The sequence below is a fragment of the Pistacia vera genome, unplaced genomic scaffold, assembly GCF_008641045.1.
Source record: "Pistacia vera cultivar Batoury unplaced genomic scaffold, PisVer_v2 Contig188, whole genome shotgun sequence".
NCBI lineage: Eukaryota > Viridiplantae > Streptophyta > Magnoliopsida > Sapindales > Anacardiaceae > Pistacia > Pistacia vera.
In genome coordinates this window covers 1,204,504-1,219,016 of record NW_022195981.1, presented here as the reverse complement: position 1 = coordinate 1,219,016, position 14,513 = coordinate 1,204,504, and the positions used below count along the sequence as shown (strand labels likewise).

At 39.5% G+C, this 14,513-nt stretch overlaps 1 protein-coding gene across 1 annotated transcript; it reads right to left on the bottom strand.

Moving 5' to 3' along the window:
- Positions 1-8,463: 8,463 nt before the first annotated feature.
- Positions 8,464-10,128, bottom strand: LOC116127022 (7-deoxyloganetin glucosyltransferase-like). Its single transcript, XM_031412688.1, has 2 exons — positions 9,529-10,128; positions 8,464-9,416 (listed from the first exon to the last, which is right to left on the bottom strand). Exons 1-2 carry the CDS (start codon positions 10,043-10,045, stop codon positions 8,482-8,484), a joined length of 1,452 nt encoding a protein of 483 aa, XP_031268548.1. The 5' UTR covers positions 10,046-10,128; the 3' UTR covers positions 8,464-8,481.
- Positions 10,129-14,513: the final 4,385 nt, after the last annotated feature.

Sequence of the window (14,513 nt, the reverse complement as noted above, 5' to 3'; positions counted from 1 at the left end):
GAGCAATGGATCCAGAGTGGTATGCCGCCTTGAAATTAGAAGTGGACAACCTCCTCCGAAATGGGTTCATCCGAGAGGCACTCTACCCGACCTGGGTTGCCAACCCGGTTCTAGTAAAGAAGTCAAATGGCAAGTGACGAACCTGCATCGACTTCAGCGACCTCAACAAGGCTTGCCCTAAAGATAGCTTCCCTCTGCCAAGAATTGACCAGCTCGTGGATGCCACCTCAGGGCACGAGCTGCTAAGTTTCATGGACGCATACTCGGGATACAATCAAATTTCAATGTATGGGCTAGACGAGGAGCATACGTCCTTCATTACAGACCGGGGGCTGTATTGTTACAAAGTTATGCTTTTCGGCCTCAAGAACGCTAGCGCGACCTACCAGCGATTGGTTAACTGAATGTTCTCCGATCAGATTGGAAAGACAATGGAGGTCTATGTGGATGACATGCTGGTCAAATCCCAGGTCGCCTCAGAGCACATTGCGTATCTCACTAAGATGTTTGACATCCTCTGGCTGTATAGAATAAAACTGAATCCTCTCAAGTGTTCGTTCGGAGTATCGTCAGGAAAATTCCTGGGGTACATGATTAACCAATGAGGGATAGAAATAAACCCCGAGAAGATTCATGCTTTACTCGATATGGAGAGCCCAACCAGCAAAAAACAGGTCATGTGTCTTAATGGGCGAATAGCAGTACTTAGTCTCTTTATATCGAGATTAACAGATCGCTGCTTATTGTTCTTCAATGTCCTAAAGGCCAACAAGAAGTTCGAATGGACACCCAAGTGCGAACAGGCGTTCCAAAGCATAAAAGAGCACCTCGGGAAACCACCTCTCCTGTCCAAGCCTTTTCCACAAGAAATCCTGCTCCTATACCTGTCCGTCTCTCAGTTTGCGGTTAGTGCAGCTCTATTTAGAGAAGAGGAAAAGGCACAATGGCCAGTGTACTATGCGAGCAAGCGTCTGACAGATGCCGAGATGCGGTATCCAAAAATGAAGCAATTAGCATATGCCTTGCTGATCGTTTCCAGAAAGCTGCGACCTTACTTCCACGCCCATACTATCCATGTGATGACTAATTACCCACTCAGGCAAGTCCTTCAGAAGCCAGAAGCATCCGGTAAACTACTTAAATGAGCCATGGAATTATGTCAGTTCGATCTTAAATACAAGCCAAGATCGACTATCAAAGGGTAGGCAGTTGTTGACTTCATCTCCGAATTTTCCTATCTTCCAAGTGAGCAACAGCCTGGCGAAGCCATTCAGGAAAATATTTAGAACCTGTCGACCTGGAGCCTCTATGTCGACGGGTCATCGAACAGAAAAAGGGCCGGTGCAGGTCTTCTTCTTCTGAGCCCTGAAGGGGCTCGCGTTCATGGCATTCTTCGGTTTTGATTTAAAACAACAAACAATGAGGCTGAGTATGAAGCTCTGCTCGCTGGGTTGCGGTTGGCCAAAGAAATGGGTGCAACCGCGATCAGTGTCTATAGTGACTCCATGCTGGTCGTCAACCAAATTTTGGGGGAATATCAAGCCAAGGAAGAAAACATGGTCCTTTATCTGAAAGAAGCTAAGGCCATACTCGAGCCGTTCAAACATTTTGAAATCACTCAGATTCCCAGAGACAGCAACTCTGTGGCGGACGCCTGGCAAGGATAGCCTCATTGTTGGACTCAGAGGCATCAGATAGCATTCCTGTTCAGCTCGTCGAAACCCCAAGTATCAGCCTGATTGAACAGGTCGTGAATGCGACACATTCTGATTCTTGGATGACTCCCATTTTCCAGTACCTTAGAGATAGGGTCTTGCCAGACGACAAGATTGAGGCAAGGGTCCTGCGAACAAGATCTGCTCGCTACACCCTTATCGGGGATCAGCTGTATAGGAGAGGATTTAGTGCCCCTCTCCTCCGATGTGTAACTAGCGAAGAAGCAGACTACATCATGAGGGAAATTCATGAAGAGATATGCGGTAATCACACCACCGCACGATCTCTTGCAAATAAAGTTGTTCGTCAAGGGTACTACTGGCCCCGAATTTAAGATGAAGCTTACAACTTTGTAAAGAGGTACGACAAGTGTCAGCGGTTTGCCAGCATACTGCGAGCTCCTTCCCATCAACTGATAACTATGACTAGCCCCTAGCCTTTTCTATGTGGGGGATTGATCTCATCGGTCCCATGCCAGTTGGAAAAGGGGGAGTCAAATATGTCGTGGTCGTAGTAGATTACTTTACCAAATGGGTAGAAGCCGAACTGCTAGCTACAATCACAACTAGAAAACTCAAAGACTTCGTTTTCAAAAACATTGTGTGCCGCTTTGGAATTCCTCACACCTTCATTTCAGATAATGGAAAGCAATTCAACAACAAGGAATTCAAACCATTTTGCGATGAGCTGGGCATCCATAAGAAATTCGCCTCTGTCACAAGACCGCAAGCAAATGGCCAAGTTGAAGCAGTCAACAAAACCATCAAACACACTTTGAAGGCCAAACTTGGCGCAGCCAAGGAAAATTGGGCCGACGACCTCCCCGAAGTCCTATGGGCATACAAAACAACTCCAAGAACCACCACCTCGGAAACCCCCTTTTCATTGGCGTATAGGTGCGAAGCAATGATTCCCATTGAGGTAGGAACTAGTTTGCTTCGGAGAGACTTGTACAATGAGACCGACAACGAAGCACTCATAAGGGCAAGCCTAGACCTTATTGAAGAACATCGCAGCAAGGCTTCGCTAAGGATAGCAGCCTATCAGCAATGCACGAAGAAGTTCTTCGACTCAAAGGTTAGGCGAAGAGACTTCCAGGTCGACGACCTAGTGTTAAAGGAAGTTCTTCTTGGAACTAGGGAACCAAGTGCGGGAGTTTTAGGGCCGAATTGGGAAGGTCAGTACCACATTGATAAAGTAATCAGACCGGGGACTTATCATCTCAAAAGACTAAACGGTTCCAAGGTACCCCGAGCCTGGAATACTGAGTACCTTCGGCCATACTATCAGTAACTCTAAACTCAGTCTTCCTTGTAAATTAATTTCTGATTTTTGTAAGTCATTTCTTTGTAAAATTTTATCTTGGTTGTTTGTAACAATCTCTATGTATGATCCTTTTCGTACGAATGAGTTATGTTATCTCTGACTCAATGAATGTAAACAATAAGAAAGTACTCACGTATAATGAAACGAACAGAAATTGTGTAAAAATATGAATTTTATTAATAAGGAGTACAGTAGGCAAATTGACTCCTAAAGAGGTGACCTCCATGTCCTAAGGCTGGTCGGTTGAAGGTTTGCCCGAAGCATGTCCCGAACCACCTGCTTGGGAGGTCGCTGCTTCATTAGCCTCCCGCGCCATTGTCATAAGTGATTTGCGCTAGTCATCTGGGAGGTCAGACAGGTCAAGTTGCGGATTCCTCGGTGCAGGGCATAGATAGACTCGATCGCCCATTCGGCAGCCCTCTCCTCGACCTCCGCAACCTGCTTCTGCTTCAAATGCTAGAAAAATGCAGGTTTGGAAGACAAAGGTTCCTGGCCTGTGAAAATCATTTGTTCTCCATGAAAAAGGCTTTGGTGACATTGCCTGAGAACGATTTGAGGTTTTTATAGCACGTGAATCAGCGTTTGGATTTCCCGGAATCGAAACGACGTTTGGGTGGCAAAGACTTCTCACCGTTGATCTTGGCCACGTGTCACTCATCAGCGAGGAAGGGTGAACGAAATGATTGGATAAAGTCGAACTTTCATCTTTCCAGTTGAAAAGCTCAAACGATGGCCATCGTTCTCTCAGAGCATTAATTGCGTCTCAAACCTTCATTTAATGCTCTGATAAGGTGCGCCGTCCCAACGTATAATGCATTTAATGTTCTGGTAAAGCGCATTGTTTCAGCGTGCAAGGCATTAAATGTGATTGGCTGGCATTTACCACGCAAGGGACACATCTGTCAGCGCAGGGATTGCTTCATTAAATGCCTCCCTATCACCAGAACAAACAGGTGACATCAGACGAAATCAGGTCGCTCGTCCTTAAGCATGTGAGGTCACGCTCACAAAAATGCCACCCCGACCTACTTTCAAACAGACTAAGTTTCCAAAAATCATTCCACTGTGGCATGACCTGTAGTTTTCAAGGTTCAATCCTCAAACCTTAAAAACTAGGGGACTTCTGTTATGCCTAAAAAATACAAGGGTTGACGTCAAGACCACTTAGCCCACAAAAGTCAGATCATTGGAACAACCATCATCTGCGTCCGTCAGGATAGTGGGTGCATGTCAGGCTAGTCAAGAGGTTGTGGTGCTCCCACGTGTCCAATCCCTGCTCTAAATCGCGCAAATCACTCTGGAAGGTCGGCAATGTGACATAAAGAAGGATTTGCACGGATAATCCCACCAGCCTACAGATTTAGTGATCATTGCCTCATGGTGTCTCACTATAAATTTGGAACTCATCTCTCATTAAGGGGATTGGCACATTTTATGCTCGATTAATTACTTTCTCTTTCTTAGAATTCTCAGCATTTGATACCTTGTAACATTATTGTAAAGTCAATCAGCTAACAGCGACCTGACCTTTATCCTCTATATAAACATCAGTGGACGTAGGACTTGCTACCTTAGCATCCGAACCACTTTAAAACTGTCCCCATTGCATTTACTATATCTTTTATCCATTACGATTCACGTATGTCTTCTAGGCCCATACGGCATTTCACACGTGCGTTTAGTTGGTGTAAAAACCACGCATCAATAGCTACAGACATCGGGACTCCATACCAAATTATTACACCGAATTATGTGTCATGTGACTCACACCAGCCACGTTGCATCGTTCACAAATATTTTGCTAGTGAACAGCCGTTCATCAACTATGGACGGTGGTTTACTTACGATAGACTCCCATTCATATTATATGGATGTGGGTCCATTTACTATGGACGAGAGTCCATATTTAAAGGATGCCCGTTCGTCAGTAAATGGAAAAAACAATATAAACAAAAATAATGGATGGACGTTCATAAGTTAATAGATGCCCGTCCATTATTAATGTATTTTGGTGTTTCTTTTGCTTTTTTTGCTTTAAGGCTTCTATAAAGTTCCGATAAGGAAGATGAGAAATGGTCTGAGTTGCATGATAAAATGCTTCAAGGAAGTGCTCAACTGTTGGGTTTGCTTGTGTGGAGAGTCCAGAAAGAGGGGGCTGTTGGAGATAAATGTGAAGTTCTGCATAAGCTTGAGACGGTTGAGAAAGAGATTGCAGAGTTGAGGAAGTTGAGAAGCGAAGACGCCAAAGCTAATGAGAAGGTTGTTAGCATCTTTGCAATGCAAGAGCAGACATGGTTTAATGAGAGGAAGAAGCTCCAGCAGCATATTGAAGCTCTTATTAATGAATCGAGGGTGTATGAGAAAAAGAAAGATGAAGTTGTTTCGGAGTTTGAATGCAAGATTAAAGGAAACTGAGATTTTGGTGGCATCAAAGGATAAGTTATTGGAGGAAGAGGAACAGAAAAGGAAGGAGGTTGAAGAGAAGCTAACAAAAGCGTAAAGTATTGCAGAAGAATTGAGAGAAGCTGCAAAGCAAGAAGCACAATTGATTGGAAAATATGAAGAAATGGAAAAGGCTCAAAGAGAATGGGAAGAGAGGTTTAGAGAAAATAACAACAGTACACCGGTATGCTTTTTTAGAACCTATGTGATTTTTAGCCAGTTAAATGCTCTCTCTTTAACTGATAGCAAACAACTGTTTGCTGTGTGTTAAAACTTAAAAAAGAAAGAAAGAATAAGATGTGCTTTTTGGACGACTGTCCATATTAACTGGACGCCAGTCCATAGAATTTGGACGGGAGTCCATTGTTTTTATTTTTTTTAAATACTTTTTATGGACCCTCATCTATTCCACTATGAACGGCCTTTCAGGAAGTATGGAAGGCCATCCGAAACCGTTGGACGACCGTCTATTTACGTTAGTGTTCTATGGTCCAACGTGACGACGTCCACGTACTTCGGTGCAAATGTTCAGTACCAAACTTTCAGTGAATATAGCATTTTTTATTGATGGAGTCTTCTGGGCTGGTTCCTTTTTGCCTGTTATTAAATTTTTCTAAAATGCTATATCCACCGAAAGTTTGGTACCAAACAATTGCACCGAAATACGTGGACGTTGCCATGTTGGACCATAGAAAACTATCGTAAATGGACGGCCGTCCAACGGTTTCGGATGACCGTCCATACTTCCTGAATGGCCATTCATAGTGGAATGGACGAGGGTCCATAAAAAGTATATAAAAAATAATAATAAAAAACAATGGACTCCCATCCAAATTCTATGGATTGGCGTCCAATTAATATGGACAGCCGTCCAAAAAGCACATCTTCTTCTTTCCTTCTTTTTTAAGTTTTAATACATAGCAAACGGTTGTTTGCTATCAGTTAAAGAGAGAGCATTTAACTGGCTAAAAATCACATAGGTTCTAAAAAAGCATACCCGTGTACTGTTGTTATTTTCTCTAAACCTCTCTTCCCATTCTCTTTGAGCCTTTTCCATTTCTTCATATTTTCCAATCAGTTGCGCTTCTTGCTTTGTAGCTTCTCTCAATTCTTCTGCAATACTTTCCGCTTTTGTTAGCTTCTCTTCAACCCCTTCCTTTTCTGTTCCTCTTCCTCCAATAACTTATCCTTCGACGCCACCAAAATCTCAGTTTCCTTCAATCTTTCATTCAAAATCTGAAACAGTTTCATCTTTCTTTTTCTCAAACACCCTCAATTCATTAATAAGAGCTCCAATATGTTGCTGGAGCTTCTTCCTCTCATTAAACCACGTCTGCTCTTGCGTTGCAAAGATGCTAACAACCTTCCCATTAGCTTTGGCGTCTTCGCTTCTCAACTTCCTCAACTCTACAATCTCTTTCTCAATCGTCTCAAGCTTATGCAGAACCTCACATTTGTCCCCAACAACCCCCTCTCTCTGGACTCTCTACACAAGCAAACCCAACAGTTGAGCACTTCCTTGAAGCATTTTATCATGCAACTCAGACCATTTCTCATCTTCCTTATCAGAACTTGACAGAAGCCTTAAAGCAAAGAAAGCAAAAAAAACACCAAAATACATTAATAATGGACGGGCGTCCATTAACATATGAACGCCCGTCAATTAATTTTGTTTATAAAAATTTTATTATTTAAAGATTGGACGGACGTCTATTATATGTGGACATCCATCATTTATTTAAGGATGGTCGTCCATAACCTATGAACGGCCGTCCATTATTTTTCTTTATATTTTTTTTTCATTTACTGATAAACGGGCGTTCTTTAAATATCGACTCCCGTCTATAGTAAATGGACCCCCGTCCATATAATATGGATGAGAGTTTATCGTAAGTGAACGGCCGTCCATAGTTGATGAACGACCGTTTACTAGCAAAATATTTGTGAACAGTGTAACGTGATTGGTGTGAGTCACAGGACACGTAATTCAGTGTAAAAATTTGGTGTGAAGTCCCGGTCTTTGTAGCATTATTGTTCTCTTAAACAGCCCTCCCAATCTAAAAAGGATGAAGAAGCATCACCGACACCCCACTAGGCACCTAGACTGCAGAAATAAACAATCAACAGTTCTCTGTCCATTTGACACATGTGGCATCAATTAACCCAAAATTGCCAGCAAAGGCAATTTGTATAATAATAAACTCAATTAACCTGCGCACATTCAAAGATTTGGATATCATATGGATAGGCCAAGTGCTTAAAAGTCACAATTCCTTACATGGAAATCAAAATCATAGTTCACCACTGCAGATAAATTTGCATGATAATAAACTCAATATACTTGCGCACTAGACAGCACAGGCGATTCATTCCATCTAACAAGAATCCAAGCATATAAGTAAATGATAAATATGACAGAAGATGCAGTTTTTATTTAAAATAGCACTCATTTCTTTTTTTCCGTTTTCAGGACTTGTTTACAGCACATTTGAAGAAGTCTGTAGAAATTCTAATAACAGCCTTACCTGGATATTTGAAGCAAATAAACTTGGCTGATCAGTGAAAAGGATTACCATCCTTCCAATTTCTTGCTTTAATAATATTCTCATCTCCCGCTGTATCACATCACATGATAAAATTGCTTACTCATGAACCTCACAGCAATCAACAACTTTAGCACCTCATACTTAATTCTGACATGCGTCAAAAATTTTAGAAAGTATTCAACATACCAACTTAACCACCTCTTTGCTTTTGAAAGTTATAATTTTTTCTTAACATCATATGAGTAATGTTTAGTGATTATCATATTTCATATATTTGAAACATAACACAGAAGATTGATTAAAGCAAGGCAATATGTACACAAAGATAATACCAAACACTTGAAAAATTGAACATGTGGGAAATGCATGCGACAAACTTTCAACCCCAAAGAAAGACTAGCAAAATTAGTGTATATATATATGCATTGACGCAGACGCAGCAACAACTCCCTCAATTTATATGCTTTTCTAATAGCACTTGTGCAATAAGTTTCTCGAGGTTTTGGTATGAAGAACCAGCAGGTGCACTAGCCTTTTCTGCCTTCAATTGCCACTCTACAGCTCGCTTTTTCATTTCTTTACCCTTCTCTCCATGCATCAACTCACGCACAAGCTTTTCTACTTCATCTCTCTTTACATTATTATCAATCTCCAATCCAATGCCCCATTCATTACAAGCATACATACAGTTGGTCTGCTGTTCAGCAAAAAATGGCCAACAAACCATTGGTATTCCATTGCATATACTTTCAATTGTTGAATTCCATCCCATGTGACTTAAAAATCCTCCTACTGATGGGTGGTTTAGCACTTTCTCTTGCGGACACCAGCTAGCTAACATGCCTCTGTCCTTGGTTTCAGTGAGAAACTCTGGTGCAAGAATTGCTGAGTCACCAGCAACAAGATCGGGCCTAATTATCCACAGAAATTGCATTCTGCTATTAGCTAGTCCCCAAGCAAACTCAGTGAGTTGTTCCGGAGTCATTACAGTGATACTTCCGAAATTTACATACACCACAGTGCCGGGTTCCTTCGAATCGAGCCATTCTATTGTGTCAAACTGTTCTTTCCACAAACTCAGATCGAAATTTAAGTTTCCATCCCCAATCTGACGGGTAAGCAGCGGAAGGGGACCAATGGTGTAAACAGGAGGCAGCAGGACTGAGAGGGCATCTAAAACAGCTTGTTCCAAGGAGTCAAACGTGTTCAAAACGATGGCAGAAGCCTTGGAAGCTTTCTGAACTTCCCTGATGATGTAATTGACCATGATGTCATTTGCATCTGTAGTTCTAATGAAAGCCGGAAAATCCCTTAAACGAATACTTTTCATCCCCGGAATCCAGTCTACAGTAGTTTCCAGATACTCGTTAGTGAGGTAGCTAACATCTGTTTAGGAAGCCAAACAAACAAAAGTTCACTATCAAGATATTAAACCGAGAATCTATCAATGAGAAATAAAAAAGCTGAGACTTTGGTTGTTCATCATCTAGTATCATACCTTTAAGCGGTGTTAAACCTCTTTCAACAAGAAGATGGAACTGCGTGTAGCATAGAAGGCCAGAGGCGCTCGGTGTCCAGAAAAGTACATCAGGGATTCCGAACTCTTCAGCAGCATCGACAGTGAAGGACATGGAACCATCTGAGACAATACAAGTGACGGGCGGGACTTTGGAAGATGAAGTATCATTGAGTTTACGAATAAGATTGCAAAAAGGGGCAAAGCAATACTTGGAGGTGGAGTCACAAAGAGAAGGAGTGTCTTGGGTAACATCGGCGTCATAAAAAGGGAGACCGTCCGGGATGGTTTCAAAGCGAAAGTCAAGCAGACCTTCAAGATGGTTGGGGCCTCTTGACTTGAGTAAACGTCTATGATTGTATTCAGTGTTGACAAAGGTTATGTGAAAGCCTTTCAAGTGAAGGAGTTTAGCTAGTTTGAACATTGGGTTAATGTGACCTTGAGCTGGATATGGTATGCAAATAGCGTGAGGTTTATCGGCTACTGAGTTCAAATCCATCCTTCAATTTTGTTTTTCTTTTGATGAGTTAAGAAAACACGGGGCTCAACTCAATGGAGAAGAACAGACAATGCCGACGTTGCACAGGCATCTTGTAATAAGTTGGGTTAGTAATGTTCGCTGGGTTTATTTAATTATTAGAGCCAATTTGGGTATAAAATAAAATAATAATAATTAATGGCTCCGTTTGGCACATTATTTCAAACCATATTTTTAATCCTATTCCTGAAATATTATTGGGCATATTTGACTTATTATTTTCACTCATAATCCTAATCCTATTCTCCAAATAATATTTAGCACATTATTCTAGAAATATTATTCTATTTTTTAATTACTTTTAAACCCCATAAGGTTATTAATTTCATTAAATACATCCTAAAAAAGTTTAAAAATTAGCAAAAAACACTCTCGTAACCCATACTTGCCAGATTCCAGCAACCATCGTCAGTGATAGTCGGAATCTATACAACGGCCTCCAACCATAAATGACCGAAAGTTCACCGACATGGCCTTTTCTGGCCGGATCCACCACGGATCTGGCCACAAAATGCCAGATCTGGCCATAACGACGGTCAAATATGGCCTTCGTTTTGGCCTTTTCTGGCCGTCGCGGCCACGGCAGACCGTGGATCTGGCCTTTTTCGGCTAGATCCGTGGTGGATCTGGCAGGAAAAGGCCATAACGACGCATTACGACACAGATCCGACCGGTCTGTGTCGTAACGCGATTTTCTGGCCAGATTCCAGCGGTGGTGGCCGGAATCTAGCACTGCAGGTGGTGGGGGTGTTTTTGTCATTTTATACATTAGGGTGTTTAATAAATTAGCCAACCTAGGGGCTTTTTCATAAATTTTTAAATTTTACCTCGTAATACTCCCCTATCCAACTACCCAATATTATTCTCAAAATCCTATCTAAAATAATAAACCAAACGCACCCATTTGTTTTGTTATTTGAGAAATATTTGTATATTTTTTAATTATTTTTAGACCCTTTAAGTTTACTAATTTCACTAAATACCCTCAAAAAAGTTTAAAAATTAACAAAAACACCCCCACCCACCCATACTTACTAGATTCCGGCAATCACCGTTGGTGGTAGTCGGAATCTGTCACAACAGCCTACAAACGACCGAAACTAGCCGGTAATTCACCGATCTGGCCTTTTCTGGCCAGATCCACAGTAGATCTGGTCGGAAAAAGCTAGATCTGGCCGTTGACCAACAACGACGGTCATATCTTTGGTCATTGCTAACAGCCAGATCTAGACTTTTCCGATCATCGATGACCAGATCTGGCCGTAGATCTAGGTGGAAAAGGCCATATCGACGCCTTATCTGCCAGATCCGACTGGTCTGCATCGTAACTCCATTTTCCAGCCAAATTCTAACAGTGATGGCCGGAATCTGACACTGTGGGTGGGTGGGGGTGTTTTTTTCATTTTACAAAATTTTTATATATTGGGGTGTTTAGTTAAATTAGCAAACCTAGGGTTTTTTTTGTAAATTTTTAAAATTTACCTCATAATACTCTCCTATTCAATTACCCAATATTATTCTCAAAATCCTATCCAAAATAATAAAATAAATAGACCCTTGTCACTTTGTCATTTTTCATTAAAGTTAAACAGCAAATAATCGTTAAATGTTCTTTAATTGAATAATTTGTAGCTTTTATCCTCCCATTAATAAAGTCTGGAATTTTTTTATCTTGATTGATAACATCCTTATTTTAAGAAGAACTTATAAAAATACATGAGTAAGGGCATCTCCAACCCAACATTATTTTGGTGTAAAAATATCAAAATGGCGTGAAAAAAGCCTTCAAGGTAGCACCAAACATTGTACCAATTTGGTGTCAATGTATAGTGCCACGCCAAATTTGGTGTAGCACTGTTTATGCACACCAATTTGGCGTGACACTATTCAGATAGTATAAAAAATATTTTTTTATTTTTTTATTTGTATTTAAGTTAATTTGATTATTATTTATAATAATAAATTCATAACAATTATATAATTCAAAAAATGATAAAAAATTAAAAATAAAACTTTATTCAATGCAAATATTAAACTACAATAACTTAAGGTGCTCCTCCCGCTCATTATATTATTCAAGGAAAATAGTATAATATGAGTTATTATTTAGCTGATGGTATATATCCAAAATGGTCTACTCTCGTACAAACTATTCACGATCCATGTGGTTCAAAAAAAAAAAAAAAAATCATTTGCAATGAAACAAGAAGGATGTAGAAAAGATGTAGAACGTGCGTTTGGAGTTCTCCAATCATGGTTTGCAAAATTATTCACTCATTATTTTTATTTTTTATTGGTATCATTTTATATTAGATGTAATGTTTTTCTATATTAAATGTAATATTTATTTGATTAAATAAATACTTAATTTTATTAAATTTGTATAATTTTCAAAGTAATTATTATTTAATAAAAATCTAATTCTCAATATTTAATTAATATATATATATATATAAATAATTAGTGAAATAGATTAATTATTGATTATTATACTAAAAAAAAGAGAATATTTTAAAAAAAAATTGATGTAATATTTAGTATAATAGATTGGAAATGCAATAGTGTTTCGTACTAAAAATCATACCAGATGGGTGTAATGGGTTGAATATGGTCTAAAGGGGCAAATAAGGATTTACAAGACAAAAGATTACTATGCAACAATCTAATAAAGATATTGGCTTTCAATTGGCAAATTAGCAAAAGACATTTGCCCCCCTCATTTTGATAAACGACTTAAGGACATTTGGCCCCACTCATTTTGACAAACGACTTAAACAAGGGGTTTGTGGACTAAAATTAATGATGTTAAATTGTGATAGATAAAAAAGAATACGCTGTCAACCACTATCTCTAAAAGGTGACAAATTAATTCAAATCAGTCTTATCAACCCTCGGCTCCAATTAATTCTTGATAATTACTATCCAATTAACATTAACTTCAACATTAAGCATACCACTCATTAATCACTTCCCAATTTACTTTCATTATTTGTTCAACCGTCATATTTTTTATCTCCATAAGCCTTTAAAATTCCTTGATATATATATTACTAATAAAAATTTATGATTATTCATTTAGAATGATCCAAGAGTCAAAAAGGTGCTAAATTTGTATTTAATATTAATAATATTTTTAACTATTTTTTTAAAGTTAATTACGCAAACCTTCCCTAAGGTTTTAACATTTCACAAGTCCGTAGAAAAGATAATTATGTTAACACAAACACCCCAATCCATTAACTTTCGTTAGAGTTCCATTAACTAAAAAGTTCTCTTACACCCTTGTAAATGTTATGAATAGGGTGGATATTCGACCAGGCTAACTAACCATTTTGTTTAGGTCAAAGCTTTCGTATTCAAGGCAAGGCTTTTTTGGATTTCTAAATTTGATTTGTTGTGGGTAAAATCTTCCAAACACTAAGAGAGTGCCATGTGTTATTAGAAAAGCAAACCCTCTATATCTACATTAACTCTATCAATCGTCTAATCAGTACCAACGTTTATCTTCCAATATCGATAGAAAAACATTGACAGGAAAGTGTGCGGATTGCCACTTCAACTCATTATCTGCCATAACAGAGAAGTGTACACGGAATAAAGTGATATTTGGTCGAGTGCGGCATTGCCGACTTGGCTCATCGCCTTAGTGGCGCATAAGTTATGTTGTAATAGAGAGAGCCAGAATGATAATGAATCCATTGGTTGCCCCTCACTGCCAATCGCATATGGAGAGGAAAGAGAAAATTAAGATGGCTAAGATAAAATGAAGGTTTCATACAATGTTGAGATGCAACAATTGTTGGAAATGAAAAGAGGGACTATTAGCCAAGCCCAGCTACTCGTGAGCCGGCTCGGCTCAACTCATGTAAGACTTAAAAAAACTCGGCTTAAACTCGTTATACAAATCTAGCCGAGTTCAAGCAGCATGTGGCTTGGCTCGTAGGCTCGCATACACGGGATTAGAGGGCAATATGTAATTTTTTAGTTTTTAACATTGACAAACACACCCCTACTAACATCTATAAATTTGAAATCTATCAATGACACCCCTAAAAAGTGGAACTGTGTAGGCAGCTAGTTCCAGACTTTGAAGCTTGGGCTGTTGTTAACCATCAAATCACTAAATAAATATAAATATTTAAATTTTTATTAATATCTTTTACCCTTGTGCAAAGAAAGTTTCACTCTCTCTCCTTGTTCTTCTCCCTTTCACCTCGAAACTCTCTCTCGTTTTTCTTCTCCCCTTTACACCACAACCGCCCGTTCTTCACCCACTTTTTTCTCCAACACAGCACAAAAATCTCATCTTCTTCCCTAATGTCTCTAAGACAAACCACAAGCAAAAACCACAAAATTCATCTTTCCAGCGAGCTTCGAGTGGTTCTTCTTCTTTTTAGATTTTCATTCTCAATTTTTATTAAACTCAATA

Coding starts and splice junctions, on each gene's coding strand:
- LOC116127022 (XM_031412688.1), bottom strand. CDS start 10,045: ATGGATTTGAACTCAGTAGCCGATAAACCTCACGCTATTTGCATACCA. Junction 9,417..9,528: donor AGGTTTAACACCGCTTAAAG/GTATGATACTAG, acceptor CTTCCTAAACAG/ATGTTAGCTACCTCACTAAC.